The sequence below is a fragment of the Amborella trichopoda genome, chromosome 4 (genome assembly GCF_054954075.1).
Source record: "Amborella trichopoda isolate Santa Cruz 75 chromosome 4, AtrichopodaSantaCruz75HAP2 v2.0, whole genome shotgun sequence".
In the NCBI taxonomy this organism is placed as follows: Eukaryota; Viridiplantae; Streptophyta; class Magnoliopsida; order Amborellales; family Amborellaceae; genus Amborella; species Amborella trichopoda.
The window spans coordinates 32677086-32697192 of NC_142339.1; the positions used below are offsets into that span (position 1 = coordinate 32677086).

Genomic DNA, 20107 nt, shown 5'->3' on the forward strand with positions numbered 1-20107 from the left:
CGATTGGGACGTGGGAATTGTGCTTTGGAGCTCCATTAACTAGTGAACTGGATATGTTTTACTCACTCTTGTTGCTGTACGAGTGTGACATTTGGCTACAACTTGACATCACTTGAAGAAATGCCCATCTCCTTAATTTTGATCTGCCTCTCTCGCGCTGAGACATTGGAAAGTGAGATTTAGAGGGGTAATCTGTATTTTCTTTTTCTTTTTTTTTTTAGAATTATAAAATCTCGAACTCAAGTTTCTTTATAACCTCCTTCCAATCAAATTTTTTTTTGCAAAGTAAAAAAATCATAATTTGGAAGACAAAAATATCATAAAAGGGTGGTGAAGGCTGGTATTGCTATCGGACCCAAACCCATACCACATTAATTGCTGGACCGCATGCAATTTATGCTAGACCGAGGCATCATAGCGCTGCACCAATAAAACTGCCAAATTGCATTTACAAGTGTCGAACCAAGGCATCATAAATTTTTTAATTAGAGATATTTGCCATAAAAGTTAGTTGTAAGGTAAAAGTTACGATAAAAAAATTGTTTCAAGAGAGGATGTAAAGAAAATTGAGTCAATAGGTGTTTTTGTAATTTTTGCATGAACTTTTCATAAATTTGAGATTTCCTACTCTTTGTGGGAGTGTACTACACCAAGAGTATCTTTTAGATGCCAAAATTTTGAAGATGTGATCTCTCGAACCGGACAACTAAACTCAATAAATATATATATATATATATATATATATATATATATATATATATATATATATATATATATATATATATATATATATATATATCAGGCACTCTATGTACCTCAAAAAAATAGAATCCCAAGATTGCATTGGGTTTAGATATTCAAGAACTCAAAATCTAAACTTTTTTTCTTTAAAAGCATTCATCTACTTATAACTAGATAGATCGCCACATTTCTCCGAAAAGACTCAAATAAGTGTTTCACCGGAGAGAATAAATGCATATTTTACTCCTGATGGGGAATAGTATACATGCGCAAATTTGATTATGATATAAGGTTTAACCGAGGCAAAAAACCTACATTCTCTTTCTTCGGACGGCAGTAGCCAACCAGAAAGACAATGAAGAGGGCACAAAATATGGGAGATGGGCCATATACATTGTTTGACGACCGACAATGGAGAAGACCTATTTATGGGGCACTTTCCCTTTTCAATTTATCGAATAAAACTGTGCAGGGAAAATATCTTTTAATTGGATCAAAACTCCTTACAAATTTATTAATAAGTATGAAGATTCCAATAAATATTAAAAGGTTTGTTTCTTTAATTTTCATTCAAATGTTTGGTAGCTTCATTTGTTTTAGTGCCTTCTCAAAAAATATAATTAAGAGATACCCAATGCTCAGTTGGGGCCAAATTATAGAAATGTCTTTTTCAGAGTTCTCACAAGGACAACTAGAGTATTTTTTTAACCTATGTTTTGAGAAAGAACCTAAGAAAAAAAAATGAAGAAAAAAATGAATAAACTCTCCAATATTAATTGAACTTTTGACCCTTGATGCTTTTGTCAGGAGTTTTGAATATTTTCCCAACTTCGCAAGGTTAGTACGAAACTTATTTTAATTAACCCACATGGACCATTCACGCAATAGCGTAGAGATGCCTTAGGAACACAAACGCAAATGCAACAAATCTATTGCTGGAGTGAATCAACTTGTTTTGAATCTCTGTTCGATATGAAATTTGAGAATGTCCTTTCATCCTTGATTTGCAAATGGATTGAAGAATGCCATTAATGCTTTTGCTCTCCCTCTCCACATCACTGCAAAGGCAGTGCATGCTGGAATCCCAAACAGGCATTTAGAGGTCCGCGCAACTACTCTTGTATGAAGTAGACATAAGGGACCTGTTTGAGCTGTATTAGTCGCGGAAACCACCTGTTTACACTCACTCATCTGTCTCATTGTGCATCATTTGTAGTGAGGGTACCATCTAGAGTGACACAGCTAAGTTCATATTGCTATTATTAATTTTAATAATAGTCATAGGCGGTCTAAGCTGTTATTTGCACCATCCAAACTCGCCTGGCAACATATGCTCAGATGCTGCACAACAGCAAAGAAGAGAGAGGGAGAGAGCGAGAGAGGAGACCAGGTAATGGATAACAAATCCCATATATCAGATGCAGGAAACAAAATTTTGATAAATGGGCATCAACCGCATAAATAATTCTAACAAGGGCACTAACATTGCCAATCATACAAATATGACCTCAAGCTTTGCACATGGGTTGCTTTCTATGTAATACTGGAGATCACCATCGCCCTTGAAGCTGAAAGTGTACAGTGCCTGGCGTTGGGTCATGCCAAGCGGATATATCCTATAAATCTTCAAATCATCACCACCTTTGATCACACTGGGTCTATCTCCCTTCCATATGGGCACATGATTCAGGGACTTGAATTTCGCTAAAACGGCAGACTCCAATGCTTGCAATGTCAGACTACTCGAACTGCATAAAAGTATAGTTTACAATCCACTCCAAAACGATCAAGGTACGGTGACCACTATAGGCCTAGGGATTTTGGAGATCAAGAATCACGGTTGGGGGTTCCAATAAAGAGAGCATGTATAGCAATTTTGTTTTCCTGATGTGGAGGAATGATAAATATGGACAAGAGGGCAGCATGTAACCAAGAGATAAATGGTGTTCTGCTCAATTTTAATAATTGAAATGACTCTTAAACATAAACAATTGAGACGTTTGAGCATTGTCAGACAAATGGAAGGTATCATGCTGTCCCTAACAAGAGATAAATGGCGCTCTGCTCAATTTTAATAATTGAAATGACTCTCTTAAACATAAACAATTGAGACGTTTGAGCATTGTCAGACAAATGGAAGGTATCATGTTGTCCCTAAAAATCAAGGACTCTTATCAATTGAAATTTAAATGTTAACTACACCGCCACCCTTAAATGTTAACTACACCGCCACCCACAACCCAACCCCTCCCCCCCGCCCCCCCCCCCTCCCTCCTTCACTCTTCTTTTCCCGGGATGAAATTTTGGCCAAAGGAATTCCCAAAAACCTGTAACCCTAACCCTTGGGACTACACTAGCTTAGTACAACTGACCTATAGTCCCAGAGCCTTAAAAACCTCAAAATAGACCCTAAAACTCAGTCAGAGCTGAACTAGACCACTGCCCCTGGACTCAGCACAATTTCCGGTGCAAGCTAGAGCATTGTGTCAGCAATGCGCCCACCTTATAAGCCCTGCAACCGATACGCGTCACTGAAGATTTCTGGGTCACCAGAGCGAAAGTGAGGGTACTTAGCCCTTCTGCTTTCAGAAACACATTATTGAACCTCCAAAATATATTGTCTTACTATAAGAAAGCAAGAATAGTTTAGTCATATTTTTACAACAACACCCAAAATCGTAAATGCTTTAGGTTCATCCCAATTATCTAGGTGATAGTGGCAGAGCATACAGAAAATCTATCCCAAGAAATTCCTAGTGCCAACTTTTACGGCCTAAATAAAGACATACATGCTACAAGCTATGAATTGCTCACATGAGGATTAGAATACCACTTTAAAAAGTTCAATATTGACCTTCATCATACAGATGATGAAAGCTTCAGACAGGAACCTCCATTCAAAATCTTATCAGCATGATACAAACAGAAATTATAGATTGATCTTGGGTATGAGGCAAGAAAGATTCAGACAAGTAATTACCTTAGGAAAATTGACTCCATCTCAAACCTTCCCCTCTCTCTCACAAACAAATGGTGCACAGTTACACCGCTTCTCGTACAGTTGCAGGGACGTTTTTGAAAATTGGGATTTGATCTTTCCTTTTTCTCTCGGATTTGAGTGGCAAGGTGAATACAGAGCCTGCAAGATGAATGCACAGCAGCCATGTCCACAAGGGCCTTGAAAGAATCAGATGGACCCTCATATTTCCACCTACAAAATTCAACCCCACCAATTATATTATAATCAGACTGATTCACACAAACTTTTCATGTATAAGAATTACTCAAAAAAGACAAAAAGTTAAGATTGAGAGAGAAGAGAGAAACATTCAAGTACATGATTGGGTAAAATATACATCTTTCACATTGATAAATCATGGGGCAATGTGCCCTATATACACGTGTATCCTTATAGGAGGTGCAATATAGGTCAACATGCATGTCGGTTACAACTATCATGCATATAGGTTACAGTAGGAAAAGCATCTGGATATAGTAGGATATTCCAATATTATACAATTTGGTATAGATTATGTTTCCAAAGTGTGCATGGATCATGGTCAACGGTCCTTGTCACCGCATGGAGATTTCCTTAATGGGCATGAGGCCCTTAATAGTTACTGCGGGTCAGTGTAGGAAAAATCGAACAGGAATGGTTAACAAGATATGGTGCTGGAAGTGGTTCAATTGGCCTAACTGGTAAACCGGCCGGTTCAACCGGCCTAACTAGGCAAGTCTCGGGAGGTCAAAAAAGGGCTAAAAAAATAAAAGAATTGCAAAAAAATAATAATAAAATATGAAGAGTATATTTAAAGCATGATTAAACAAAGCACATCCAAATGAAGTTGAAAATTAACGAAAAAATGGACTTCAAAGAATCATTTGTGCCAAGAGGTATTTTTGAAATTTTTCAAAAAAGATGGGAAAATGTAAAAATAAGTATTAATGGACAAAACAATTTCCAATCTTTGTCAAAATGATGAAAGACATTGAAAAAATACATTACAAAAAAAATCTCATAATTTTTGCGATTTCATTTTTTTTTTTTTTTAATTCTTTTTAAAATACCCGGCTGGTTCTCCAAAACCGGAACTGGCCAGTTGCCGGTTTTGATCTAACCGAGTGATTAGAATTTGAACCACCCGATTTTTCCTAAACTGTTGCGGGTAGAACAAGAACAAGAATCTCTTTTAACAAATACCGAATCATCAGAAACCCCTCTTTAAAATCCGATATTGAAATGCAAAATTTTTTGAACCAAACTCATTAAATATCGAATCTCCCAAGGAAGAGTAATAGGGTATTTTCTCAAAGAAGGTAACATCTTTTAAGACATTGCCTTTTACTATTGTTCAAAAAGACAATCCGCCTAGTGCCTTGGTACCCAAAGGCTCCCAGGGCGTACGCCTAGGCCCAGGCGGCCCTCCCTAGCCACTAGTGCCCAGGCGCCTGCCCAGATGGTCCAAGCAGGTGCCCAGCACCTAGGGCAGGGGCCCGGTTTTTTGTAATTAACCCCTAAGGGCATTTTTCCTAACCCCCAAAGTGAAAAAAATAAAATCCAAACCCTACAAACACCCCAAATTGATTGATTTTGAGATTTCTCTGAAACAAAAAAAAAAAATCTGAGTTTAAACTTTAAAGAAGTATCCAAAAGCTCATCCTTTACTATGACCTCTTATAAAAGGATCGAAAAAAGATTTATTTTAATGTTGTCTTTTATATTGCATCCTCTTGTATTGGACATTTGGACCCATTGGTTTTATAGCTTTTTGGAGACTTGCAGTCCATGTGACTATGTCTATGTGTGTGTAACTAAGTATCATCTATCATGAGCATGTGTCACTATGGAGTATGGATTGGAGTATGGATTGGAGAGTTGGACTATTGAAGACTAAATACACCATGGACTTGAAGTTTTCAACGTGTTTCAAGATTCATGCATATATATTTGCATGGAAGGAGTTAGAATACATATGAATGCAAAAAAAAAAAAACCAAAAAAAAAAAAAAAATAACACATACCTGCATATATGTGTGTTAGAACAGTACATCTATGCAATTCTCTAAATATTTTTAACCTTATGGCGACCGCCTAAGGGTTGGGCGTTGAGTGCCAGGATGGCCACCTAGGGGCCGCCAAGCATTTTTCGATACTTTGCCTTTTAGTAATGGACAAAACACTTGCATCCTTTTGAGAGTTCGATTATCCCAGGAACACATCTACTACATTGGGGCTGGGGCCTAATTTACTTCTGACGCTCCTTAGGGTATGCACAAAGCAGACACAGCTAAAGATTTTTGGTGCAAGAGAAAACATTGGAAGTGCATAGTGGAGAAATTTGAAAGGGTAACACCACTGAAAATAGGTGTAGGCATCCTATTGATCACATAGGATGCAATAAGAATTGCTTTATCCCATTATGTCTTGGGAACTTTAATTCCTATTAAGACCACTCTTATAACTTCTAACAAGCGCCTATTTTTCTGTTCTGCCACATTATTTTGTTGTGGTATATGTATAAGAATATGATGTATGAGTTTCTATACCATATTCAAGAAAATAATTCTTTAATCCCCTGTACCATGCATTATCAAAATGGAAAATTTTGATTTGGGCCCCTAATTGGGTCTAAACCAATTTATGAAATATTTTAACTATTGAGGTTACTTCATCTCTACTATTCATAAGATAAATCCAAGTATAACAAGGGTAGTCATATAAAATACCGACACCAAATATAGAAATAACTAGAGCAGGCCCCCAAACATTAGAGATTGAACGATTTAGGGTGTTTACTTTCACTAAAAGAACAGAGGTTCTACAATGTTTAAATAATTGACAGGTGTCACATTGTCACTGAGAAATATTCAAAGAAACAAACTTATCTGTAAACAACAATTTCAAAAATATCAGAGACAAGTGGCCTGAGTGGGTGTGCCACAAGAGTACTTGCTCATGACTTCTAGACTTAGAATTGAGAGCAGTAGAAGTGCATCATGTGTTGAACAGGTACAGCCTATTGTCTCCACAAGTACACCAATTGTCTTCCAAGTTTTTAGGTCATGAAAAAAACAATATGAGGGATCAAAATAACACTGCAGTTTAGTTGTTTTGTCAGGCTGCCAACTGAGAGAAGATTGGAAGACAAGAAAGCACACATGTTACAAAAGGTTAGACAAAGGATGACAAAAGTTTATATGTTCCATTCCCAGAGGCACTGATCATGGGATCCATCAACAAGTTTAACTTCACTAGAAACACGAGAAAGGACGAAGAACCACCTTTCTTACCAGTCATATGATAATTAGCCCCTGCATCAATAATCTAGGATGCAGAAGATGTGGATTCGGAGACATGGTTTTGGATGCATATGTACTTGGCTGCTCTCTACTAGTGTCTTAGAGCTGAGGTAAGCCTTGAGAGCAGGTAACTGGTGCTGTAAATCTTTGATGGCCTGATCACTTGGATCGGATACATTGAGTTGTGTGGCTAAAGTTCATCCCCTTCAGTCAATACAATATATGCACTTGTATTCCTTTGTTTCGGTCTAAAGTGTGGATGCAAGTCCCAACAGTGCTCACGAGTGTCTCCTCTTCCCCCAATGGGAGCAATTGAGTTTCTCCTTTTCAGCGAGAGAGTGGCCCATAATTTTGTCCTTTTGCACCCACATTCCCTTAAAACTTGTTGTGAAGGATGATTGTTTATGGTGGATGCTTGAGGTTTGTCCCACTACAATAGCCATTCTATTAGGCCCCCTCACGTAAACATAGACTAGTTCAACGTAGGGCAATTTGTCCTTCCCTAGAACTTGTACTTTCTAAAGTTCAAAGTCAGGATGTAGGCATGCTAAAAACTCAAATCCTTCGTTGCTATTTTTTTAATGTCATCAACATTGGAATAATGGGTTGATAATGGTCTAGTTCTTCCCAATGATACCTTAGTATCCTAAAGTACTCTTCCCCAGTCATTTCCCCTTGTTGCAAATTCGCTATTTCACAAATGTAATTTGTTAGGCATATCATCTAATTGCAAGTATGTCTTGGCTACTGCCTCCCATACTTCGTATGCAGTTCTAAGAAACAACAATCCCATGTTGATAATTGGCTGCATGGAATGAAGACGCCATACCATTAATGTCAGATTCTCAATTTTCTATTCATCATGGGATGGATCATTTATGGGCTCCTTCACCTTTCCTATGGTGTAACCCATTTTTCTACGGCTTCCTATGAACATTTTGAAAAATTGGGACCATTCTGAGTAGTTTGTCCCATCTAGCTGAACTATAGTGATAATCAATCGTGGGTGATCAGGTCGACAGCTTCCCAAGGAAATGTTGTGCTTGATTTCTAACATTTTGATTTGATCTCTAACTCAAAAACCTGTCTTTTCCCAAGGTACTAGATCCCCAATCTCAAAGCATGTAAGGATCAACTTTTTCTGGTTTGTTTATGTGAGAAGGGTATGGAATATATTTTCCTAATTTGTTTGAGAACGAAGGATATCAGATATATTGGTGTGACTTTTGTATCGGGAAAAAAAATATAAAGAAAATAAGGCCTTTGGTTTTTCTGGAAACAATGTTCAAAAAATCACCAGCCGAGCCACCTGGGCATTTGGGAGGCCTCACCACCCTGTCTTGGGGCTATACGACTCTGGGCAATGGCAGTAGGCCTGGGCGGGTGCCCAGCTCCTACTGCCCGAGCGCCCGCCCTGGTTCCTTTTGGCGAGCTGAAAATGTCCTCGCCCAAAAGGGATTTTAATTATTTCCCCCCTTAAAAGAAGAGGGGCGGGGGCAATAGATTGTGGGGGTTACTTTGGCCATCCAAACCCTAGTGAGAGAGATTTTCCTCCCAAAAAATATTTTTTTACCTTGAATTGATATTTTTTTTTAAATCGATTTCATGAGAAATTGAAAGGAATTTGATACGGGTGTTTTTGTTGACCAAAGAGGTTGCAAAAGAGAGGTTTTGGCATTTGAAAGTAAGAGATTAAAGCCTATTTCGATTAGGTTTGAAAAGGTTAGTAGATTTAAATGATTATGTTTAGGTTTTGATTTTTTTTATGAGTATTGTATAATGTCATTTTTTTTAGGTAATTTTAAGTCCATGAACATTTATTTCTTTGTACATGTGTATGCTGGAACTTTGGATTTCGGAATTCTACAATGTGTTGAAATTTTTTAGGTTAGTGGAATGTGTTGAAGTTGAACTTCTAAACTTTCAAGTTTGAAGTAATATTGAAATGCTTATGGATATACATTTATGTTATGTGACTTTGTATTTTGCTTAAATAGCTAATGGATGTCAAAATTTGGACAATTTTACAGTTCTATTTTTTACATATGTAAATTTTAGTTCATAAGCAATTAGATCCATAATTGAAAACCCCACACCCCCACTTTCAACAACACCACCATCCACCCTCCCAAAAAAAAAAGAAAAAAAAAAACCCAATCCCCTATACAGTGGCCTACCTGTGCTTTAGGCGGCCGCCTAGGTCGTTGGGCACCTCTATCACCCGGTCGGCCATTTCCATGTTCTTGAACATAGTGGAAAAGAATTTTGATGAACTTACTTATTGGTTAAAAAGCGAGATGATCTTGCTAAAAATACGAGGTTGCTGATACACCACAACTTCAACCCAAGAAGAAAGAAAATATGATTCTAGGATTGCTGGAAATAGTGGATACAGTGGGACATTATAAAAATTTGGTACAGATTAGATTTCGAAAAGTGCATGGAATGTTGGTCAATGTGCCTTGTCACCATATGGAGATTTCCATAATCGGCATGAGATCCATAATAGTTACTGCAAGTTTCCTTAGTAGGCGTGAGACCCATACTAATCACCACACAGATTCCATAATAGGCATGAGACCCAAAATAGTCACTACAATAACTAATGTAACGAACAAGGAAACTCCATTCTCCATTCAAGCCTTTGCAGACCCTGAATGGAAGGATGTTCTCGATAGTAAGCACAACGTCCAATGTATTTAAGAGCAAAGTTCGAAACTGCATTATGACAGCCACAAAGATTAATAGTAGTAATTGTACTGAGAGGAATTTTACCATACCTGAGGGAGTTATTAAATGCAACAGGATTTGATGCGAGGTACGTAATGTTTTTTGCAACTGACGGCACATCATCTACCTCTTTGATATGCAAAATAGAACCTGGTGCAGGAGCAAAATCTTGGATATTTGGAGCACCGACAACCACAGGGATGGTGCCTGTAGAGATCCACACAAAAAATAATAATTATCTCATCTGGACATGAGATAATTTAATGCATAGTTAAAGGAACACAAGCATGCCCCTTTCATTCAAATCGAATTACTAATATGCTCTTGGGACATGTCAAAGATAACAATGGCATTCAAACTTTTGAAAGATATTGCATTTCATTATTTTAATTATTTTTGTTACAACCCCAAAATATGAATCTCGAGTCCGTAATGTGGCAGGACATAAGGTACACGTATTAAGAAAAATTTAGAGCACCCTTTCCACTCTTTGATCAGGTGTCAGGATGTCCACTGTCAAGAGGAAGAGTCATCGGTGATTGGGTCTGCTGGTTGAACAGTGGTGATCATCCTCCTCACAGGTTCAACCATGAAGAGGGGATGACCCATTTCTTGAATTTTGGAAATAGGTAGTTGGACCATGCATCTCTTTCCTTAAACACAAAACATACATATATGCACGCATGCAAATAAACATGCATTTATTGTTACACATGCATATGCAAACTAATATGTATACAGACATGCATGCACGTATATACATATGTATGCAACCTCTCTCTCTCTCTCTCTCTCTCTCTCTCTCTCTCTCTCTCTCTCTATGCAAAGCAACCACCAAACCTGAAGCAGGTTTTGATCATTTTCAATTGGAAGCATTTCCCAGAATATTAGGAAGTAAAATCCATTTAAGTTTCCACGAGCGAAGGGCATTTTAGACATACACAGACAAATCTGCATAAATCAAATGTGCAAATAAGACAATGAAATTAGCATACCTGCAACGAGTGACTGAAAGAATTTCTCTGTAACATAATCTTCTTCATTAGAATTTTCAAAAGCCAAACTGAACTTGTAGCGCTTCAAAGCTTTCACCTTGTCCACTGTTTTATAATCAAAGAAAGTTCATTATGTTAGTTGTGAAGCATGCAACAACCACTAGAGGGACTTCCATGGAAACCAAGTGCTTTTTCGTTAACACTTTCCATTGTATTTTTTTATTTATTTAAATATTTTTCCATTAATAAAGAATCATGCAAGAACCGAAGACAATCTATTTAACTTTAACATGCAAGGAACAGAAACAATTCAATCATACTATTATCTGCCACAATGCCAGACATTATATCTCTAGCTTGAGTGAGAAGAAAAAGACATCATTTTGAAAAGGGAAAGCTTTATATGTGACCCCTGATCTCAGCCATCAGATCAAAATAGATGGCTGAGATGGCTTGAGTCACAATGTCATAAGTTGGAGCTTGACCGTTGGATCTTGATCGAACGGCTCATAGTTTTTTATTATTTATTTTTTTCTACAAATAATTTTGAAGCAAAATTTGGGGCATGCATAGATCTGACACGGTTGCTCATGATAAAAATAATAAAAAAACATTTCCGGTGATGAAAAATTATCAGAATATCCCTGAAAATTGCAGGGGAATTTTGGTTATTTATTTTTACAGAAAATACTTGTTTTTTTTTTTTTTTTCTAGGTTCACCCTAATTTTATGATGGGACGCCCAAAATTTCATCCAAAAATGTTCTGAAGAAAAAAAACAAAAATAAAACAGTGTTTGGCATGACATTGTGGTGTGAACAATCGTAACCATCAATTCAGATCAAACGGCTAAAAAGTGAGGTCACATATAACTTATATGTTGTTGGGGTCACATAGAAATATTCCCCTTTTGAAAATATAGATAAACATTAACAGAAGTCAAAGCCTTCTAAACTACCATTAATAAACCATAATTCAAAAGTTTTAAGAGGCAAACAAAGACCATAAATTTCAATTATTTACATCAGAGAAACATTTCTTGTAATCCGACCACAACAAAATATAGGCAACACAGGATTTGGGTGCCCTATACAAAAACCACTAAGGGTCAAACAATGCTCTACATCAGATTCGCAAGAGGATGGAAAAAGGTGGAGGGTGAGAAAAGAAAGCTTAAAAAATGCCCGCAGATCCCATGTTAGAATTTAGATCCGCTCCTTCCCTAGCTAGAGCATCCGCTGCCTCACTGGCTTCTCTAAAAACATGGTTCCAGATAACCCTCAATGTGCTTGAAATCTGAGAGATTACGTCGAAGATGTGATCTAGTCTCCAGGGCCATAAAGCTGCCCCAAAGGCCCAAGTGATCATGTTGTTAGAGTCACCTTCAACTATCACTTCTGTGTTCGGAGCCCTTCGAGTAAGGCCTTGGCCTCTGCAGTAGTGGAATCCATAACTCCAACAGGCAGGGAGAAAGAAAGGAGGTTGGAGCCCTCAGAATTTCAGAAAATGCCCCCAATCCCAGAGGGGCCCAGGTTGCCAAGAGAGCAACCATTAACATTAAGTTAGGTTTGCCGAACGCACGATAGTCTCCACAAGAGTAGAGAGAGATCCTAGGAGTTCTCAGAAATAGAAGTTCATGACAGTTGTGAAACAGGTCTGCAAAGGAGTAATTTTTTAGGAGTTTGTGGTTTATGGCCCAGAATGAGACTAAAGAACAATATTTGTCAATTAAGGAGGGGATCGAAGCAACTTCCCCCCTAAAGATTCTGCTATTTCTTTCTAGCCAGATAGTCCACAAAATAGCAGCAATGGAGACTCTCCAAAGGAATTAACCACAAATGCTCTAAGGAGTACCCAGGTAAATGGAGAAGAGCTGAGGGATGGAATGCAGGGTGACCCAATGCCACTTGAAGAGGTTGAGCACATCAGTCCAAAGGGCTGCAGCTACATCACAGTGGCTGAGAAGATGGGAGTTAGACTCCTTAGCTGAGAGGCACATGACACATCAGTTTGGAAAAGATAGGCCTCTCCTCTGAAGTTAGTCGAGGGTTAAGGCCCTTTCATGAAGGATGATCCTAATGAATACTTGGATCTTTGGGGGAATGGAGGGGAACCAGGCTTTGGCAGTTATGGGGGGGGTGGGCAAGCATTGATTGTAGAAGAGGTCATGGTAATGGCTAGGTAGAATGAAGCTACTGAGAAGATCCCCAAAGTGGCAAGGGAACAGATGATCTTGTCTTCCCGATACAAGGGAAGGAGGAAGAAAAAACAAGTGTAAGAGGGCTGAGAGATACGAAAAGTGTCCAATCTCTAGATTGCTGAGGGCTCTTCTGAAATTGGGGTTCCAAGTTCTACTGTCCCCATAGCGAGCAAAGCAGTCAGCCACAGTTGAATTGGGGTTAAGGGCAAGCCGAAAGAGAGAGGGGAATAATTCTTTAAGAGGGCTGCCACCAACCTAAATCATGCCAAAAAGAGAGAGTTTTGCTCAACCTTGGACGGTACCAGATCCTTGCAAGAATAAGCTTCGGTAGTGTTGGACAGCAATTTAAAATCCAGAAATGTTGCCTGTAGATCTGATAGAGGGCAGCCACTCGTGGTCTTGACAGCAGTATTTACAGGAGATTACCACTCTCCACGGGTGATTAGGTTGCATGGCATAGCACCACCACCATTTGCCTAAAGAGCCAGGCTGGTGGTTCTTAGGCTGCGAATGCCAAGACCACCACGGGACTTACGTAAACACACCTTCACCCAGGAGATAAGGTGGAATTTATGGCCACACTTCACCTGACCACAAGAAATCCCTCATGAGTTTTTCCATCTCGTAACCGGGGCCAACATGAGGAAGAGAGACATCAGGAAAAGAAGAATACTAGAGAGGGTGGCCTTGATGAGTATCACTCTTCCAGCCGAGGATAAGAATCTCCCTTTTTTTGAAGCTGCAAGCCACCTTTCAAATTTATCAATTATTGGGCTCCATAGGTTAAGTCTAGGCATGCCGAGGCAAAGGGGAAGCCCAAGATAGGTGGAGGGGAGGTTATCAACCACACAACCCCATAGGACAGCAAGGCTCTGGACCAAGGGAATGTCAATGGCACCCATCATTTTAGATTTTGCCACGTTGACTCTGAAGCCAATGGCTAGTTCAAAACATTTGAGGAAGAGAATACTGTCAACTTGCTGCTGGGAGATATTGCAGAAGATAAGAGTATTCGCCTGCGTATTGAAGGTGGGTTACAACAGGGCCCGACCTTCCTATGTTGAAGCCAGAAAGGAGTCGATACATCCTCAATATGGAGGCACTGAACACCTTTGCTACTATGGCAAAGAAGAAGGGCGACAAAGGATCACCCTGTCGTAGGCCTCTTAAGGCCTGAAAGTACCCCTTGCGGGAGCCTACGATGAGCATGGAGAAAAAGGGATGGAAATGCAGCCTTGGATCCATATTCTCCATCTAGCCTCCAACCCCATTCGAAGAAGGGTTTCATCAAGAATCTTCCAATCAACATGATCAGCCCTAGGATTTTTGGAAGTTAGCATTGTTGAGGTCCCCAAATCCTAAAGCCAATCTTGTGAAAGTAAGCATTGTTACAGAGATGAAGTTTCTTCTAAAGCCTAAAGCCAACCCATCCATGAGCTTGGGTGGAAAAAGAATCCCACTTCGAACGAACCATAGCTGAGAAGTCAGCCTCCTTGAACCAAGCGTTTTCAAATCGAAAAGGTTTAGGCCCCCTCGAACAGCCTGAGTGTCAAGTAAAATGGGACGGTGGTCAAAAGCAGGCTTGAGGAGGACAGAGAAGTGGGTTTCAGGGAAGAGACAATCCCATTCAAGGGAGGTGAGGAACCTGTCCAGCTTAGATAAGGTTGAGAAGTGATTGGAGGAATGTCAAGTAGGTGGTTTTGGTATATAAAAACCGAGAATTGGATGGCATGGGCAATCCTATCATTGAAGTTTCTCTCATAAGACCATCTAGTTTCGTTGAAATAACCTCCCAAGTACTAAATGGATGGGGTCAGGGACACAACATGTTGAAGTTCTCCCTAGAAGGCATTTCTGGCAAAGTCCGAGTTGGGTCCATACACCATTGTGGTCTTCCACAAGAGGCTATCAGTAATTTTAGAAAGTGTAACAGCGACAAAAAATTGCCCTATGTGGTGATTGACTACGGCGTGGATCAGTGTTTCAAAAAGCGCTCGGCGGCCCGGGGGGTTCAGGCCCCCCAATGCTTAGGCGGGCGCCCAGGCGGGCGTCCAGAACCTAAGCGGCCCAATCGAATCCAAAAAGGATGCCCATTTGAATAAAAAATGATATATAGTATAAAAAATAAAAATTAGTTGCTCAATCTTCAAACTCCCACCTCAAAGATGCTTCTAAGGACTCAAAATCTTCTAAAAAACTCCCAATAGATTTATAAAATATCAAAAATTTAATCTAATATCAATGGGTGATGTTTTGGTCAATTTTTGTCAACTTTGAGAAACCCTTCGATCCTAAAGAAATCACTAAAAACTAGTTTTTTGGAGGCTTTCTCTCTCTAAAATGGGCTCCAATAAGTTTTAGGTTTCAAATTAACTTAAAACCATCCTTCTAACTCTTTATATTTTAAAAAAAAAATCAATACAAAAAAAAAAAATTCCGCCTCTGGGCGGGGCACCCGCCTAGGTAGGGCACAGGCCCTAGGCGCTAGGCACCCGCCTAGGCGGGTTCCATACCACCTAGGTGGCCGCCCAGGGACTACCGCCCAGATTGGCTGCCTAGGCCTGAGCGATGCACCCAGGCCTTCTAGACCGCTTAGACGGACGCCTAGGCGCTGGGGGGTCCGCTTTTTGAATCATTGGCGTGGATGGTTGGATCCCAAAGGACCCAAATTCCACCCAAAGCTCCTTGGGCTTCAAGGGACACCCATTGGCAGGGTATGAAGCCCCATGTTTGTCGAATAAAGGGAAGGGAGGGAGAGGGAAGTTTAGTTTCTACCAACCTGAGGAGGGAAGGGAAGAATTTGGCATTGAAGTCACAAATTGAACTTCACTTATTGGGTTGCCCAGGCCCCAAACATTCCAAATCAAAATCTTCATGATGAAGACAGAGGGGGAGGGGCTCGCCTCGTCGAGCGTCTAATAGGCTGTGGAGCCATGGGAGGAGGCGTAGAGGATTTCCCCTTGCCGTATTTGATGCTGATGTGAAGATTGGTGAGCTCTCACTGTCCTTTGCGAGTGGTTGTTGGAACCTTACCTTTGGCTTTTGCTTTGGCTTTCTCTGCAGCCCTGAGTTGGGCATCAGCCTTGATAAAAGCTACTAAAGCCGCAGGCCAATCGAACTCGAGCCCCATCGCTTGAAGCACCTCTTTAGTGTTACCTTGAGCGAAGTCCAGAGCTTCAACAAAGTTGGAGTCAACTGAGGTTGCGAAGAATCCTCTATCGAGGGAGGAGGAGGGGTGGCACGATGGGGAATGCGAAAGGATACCCAGCCCGAAGGGGTTGGAGGAAGGAAAGGAGGGGGAGGTGCGATACAACGGGGGAAAAGGCATGGTCCAGCTGGGTAGGATAATAAGGAGGAGGAGGAGGTCTGGTCATAGCTCGGTAGCGCCAAAATATTACCCGAGGTGGAAGAGGACGAAAGCGAAAGCACTGAAAAAGGGTAGAAGGGGGTCCCTGCAGAGGGGAGGGCCAGAGAAGAGAAGCCACTGGAGATTGAGATGGGGTGGAGGAAGGTTGGGAGGTGAAGGGATTGAAGAGGGAGGAGAGGGCGAGAGGGAGATGTGAGATGACGGGATACGGGGGAGCGTGGGGTAAAGGGGGATAGATCAAGAGGGGTAAGGAGGTAGAGAGGAAGAAGGACGAGGCACTGAGGGGAGACGGTTGGAAGGGGTTAAGGGAGAAAGGGTTGGAGGCTGAGAGATGAGGGGGACGAGGAAATGGGAGAGGTAGAGGGAGCCGGCTGCAAAAGGCTGGGAACCTGGGAGGGTGGAGGTTGACAGAGCTCAAGGAAAAGGGTCTGTGGTGGGGGGCCCGAGGAGGGGTAGGTTGAAGAAAGGGGCAAGAGAGAGGGGTCAAACTGTTTGAAGTGGGGAGGCATGCCGTCTTCACCGTCAGGCAGCCCTTGAGGTGACACCTGTAGGGTGGTGCCGAGGGATGAATGGGGCAAGGTCACGTAAGGGGAATTGTATGAGGGGCATGTGTGACAGCTGGATCCAGCCATTGAGTGAGGCAGTAAGGGTTGAGTGGCAGCCGTTGAGTGTCGAGGCAAGCGTTGGGTGGCAGCCGTAATAGAAAGGCATGCAGCCTTTGGGGAAGAAGAAGGTGGTGACAAGGCGTGTGGGGGAAGGCAGGCCTCGTTCGTCACATGAAGAGAGGCACGCGTAAGCATGTGATTGGATGCAAAGGGGTCTAACACATGGGCCAAGGATGAAGTGCCAGGGGCAGGATGACTAAGGCGAGAATGGGCGATACCTGTCCCGAGGGGCATGATAGTTACGGCTGCATCCACTTCCCTGTTGTTGTGGCGATCCCTTGGGAAAACCCTACGATTAGCTGGTGGAAGGTTGGGACGCCGTCAACGATTGTGTCTACAGCCACGATTATCCCATCTTTGGTGCTTACGAGAAAAAGTGGCCAGCCTTCCCTGTCCACAGGATGATTGCGTGCCCTAGGAGTATGGTGCAAGGCTCCGTTGTCTAGGATATGGTGAGTAGATGGAGGGGACGATGGAGACCAAGCCAGCGGGATGCGAAAGAAAAGGCCATTGGTCTCAACCTATCAAAAGCTAGGGATTAAGGATGAGATAAGGGTTTCAACCAAGAGTTGAATGGAACGAAGGGGGAGAGAAGCCAAGGAATTCCACTGAACTGAGATGAAGGCCCTGCAAGAGTCTCCAATCTTCTTAAATGTATCGAAATGCCAAGCTTGGAGAGGAATGCGGGAGGCAGTCAAGCATATTTTCTATGGCTTAGCAGAGCCCATTTCCTTATTCCATGGTTGCAGGGAGAAAAAAGCGCCTCTGAACCAAAGGTCATGGCTTGGACTGTTGAAAGCACTGAGTAGGTTCTCTTCCGAGGGGAAAGAAAAGAGGACATCACCTGAAGATAGTGTCCAGCAAGAGAGGTCCGGGATGGCCCAATGGTTTGCTCCATTTCTCAATGCCAAAATTCTTGTCACTGTGGGGTTTGAAATGGCCCACTAGGGTTAAATCCATAGCCTTCTCAATAAAAGCAGAGTGTCTACCCCCTACTGGAATGGAGAAAGGGGCAAGCGAGCGAGAGTAAGAAGGGTAGAGAGGGGGCATGGGATGGGGATTAGGATGGTTTTGGAGGTTGGAGGGCTGGGGTGGAAAGGAAACGCTCTGGGGAATGGTTTGCTTGGTGTTATGGATGAGATGTGTATATTTCTCATTGAGTGGACGGAAAGAAGAAGAAGCAAGGGGAGGCAGAGGTCGAGGAGGGGCAGGATGGGAAGCATAAGGGTGGGGGGCGTTAGAGTGCAGCTGGGAGAGGAGGCGTAGCAAAGAGTGGAATGGAGCTCCCTGAGACGGAGCAATCAGTTCCTCCACTAATGGTTATTCCTGCTTTGTTCTTTTACTTACCATAACAAGCCATACTTATTCAAATGAATTGCAAAAGTGGAAACCATATTAATACGACTTTTAGTATTATATACCAAAACAAATATACTTTACCGTAAAAAAATACAAGTCAGCATAGAGGCTTTATAAAGACATGTTTTACATACCTCTGCCATCGTGGTTCCGATGACAACCGCCATAAGAATCTATTTGTATATTCATCTTTTCAAGAAGTTCAAGAGCCTCCAAACGGAAGTTACGAGCTCCACAATTAGATATGAAGGCAGCTGCAGGCGATTTTTCTGTCTTTGGTTGTACAGGTGCCATTATGTCATATTCAGCCCACGAAAAGTAGCCAACAGGAACATCAGATGAAAGGCTAGTAGTCATTACAACATTGTATCCTTTCCTATAAGAAAGAAAGAAATATTCCATCAGTTGATCAATCATTACTTTTTGAAGATAAATAATTTCTTGCTAAGAAAAGCAGAGTAAACATCCCAAACAATGAAAATGTATACAACATTAATACATTAAAGAACTTGAAAGCAAGAAGCACGGGAGTCTTTGCGAAGTCAAACATTTGCTGACTCTAAATACGGTTTTATGTCTTCAATAGATGAAGATCTATTCATATCCAATTGATACTGTGCAACAACATAGCAAACATGATTAACCGTGTCCAACACTGGCACCATATCATGCAGGTAAGCAACCCTGTAAACATAGTTTACTTCATCTGGTATCTCTAACATTTGGATGCCAGACATAGGAGACAGAATCATGGCCAGTGAGCAATGACATCCAAATGGGGAAAGACGAGGGATAAGATGTGTTCAAATTGTTTGGAGCTAAAGCTAGTATCTTCAAGCTTGTGCAATTATGCGTTTCCTTTTGATAAACAATTGATTTTATGTTGAGCCCTTCCAGCAAAGCCATCACTTCAGCAATGTTAGAGTTTGAGATACCGATAACTCCAGAGAAAGTCAACAGGAGTTCAAGCACATGAGATCCAAAAATCTCCCCAGCCCCAGCCAGGCCAAGGTTGCCAAGAGAAACCAAAATAGTTTAGCTTTATCAACCAGAGGGTTTGAAACGACCACCAATCAGATCTAGAAACCTCCATAGGCCAGGACTTCAAGATGAGTTCCCAGTTCATGTGAGGATGACCACCCAAGAAATTCCTTTCTGTTGCTTGACTAGGAAGTAACAGTGGCTGCAATCCTGTTGACAAAAAACCACAGATATCTCTCCCTACTCTCAAAAATTCGAGAGTTTCACTCCAGCCATGTTGTCCATATGGCAGCCAAGGTGGCCCACCACAAGAAGAGTCTGTCAGCAGGGAAAGGCAAATTGAAGTAACCTGATAAGATCACCTACACCTGGACATTCTCAGGCCACACCGGCACCCAATTGACTAGGCCACGGATAAAGCCCCAGATATGAGCCGCAAATGAGCAATGGAGGGACAAATGGTCTGTTGTTTGCTCACCTGCTGCGTATGACACAAAGAATTGGGATGGAGATTCCTCTCCTTTGGATTCGATCAATGGTGAGGGCCTTCATGGCAATTCATCAACCACTTGAAAGCCTGAATTTTCGGGGTGATAAGGATGCACCAGAGTTTCTAGGGCTAAGGCCAGCATGCTGCTAGTTGGGTTCAAAACATTATATGCGCAGAGGAAACAGTGACGCAACCTGAAGAATCAACCAGTCAATCCCTGCCTGAACTGGAGATACTGTTTGTTTGTGAGGAGGACGGGCCTCCAAATCAGGGGCCCCTG

General features: G+C 41.4%; 1 protein-coding gene across 5 annotated transcripts in view; it reads right to left on the reverse strand.

The window, feature by feature from the left end:
• LOC18421358 (putative fucosyltransferase-like protein) overlaps window positions 1–20107 on the reverse strand; it is a 58494-nt gene that overhangs the window by 20868 nt on the left and 17519 nt on the right. For 3 of the 5 annotated variants that reach the window (XM_006826174.4, XM_088863995.1, XM_088863997.1), the window contains 5 exons: window positions 18491–18732; window positions 10767–10871; window positions 9822–9978; window positions 3722–3952; window positions 2136–2489 (listed from right to left, as the gene is read on the reverse strand). In XM_006826174.4, coding sequence (XP_006826237.1) covers window positions 2234–2489; window positions 3722–3952; window positions 9822–9978; window positions 10767–10871; window positions 18491–18732 — 991 coding nt within the window. In that variant the 3' untranslated portion in view covers window positions 2136–2233. Of the gene's footprint in view, window positions 1–2135; window positions 2490–3721; window positions 3953–9821; window positions 9979–10766; window positions 10872–18490; window positions 18733–20107 lie in introns of those variants that run through there. The other 2 variants (XM_088863994.1, XM_088863996.1) reach the window with 1 other exon arrangement.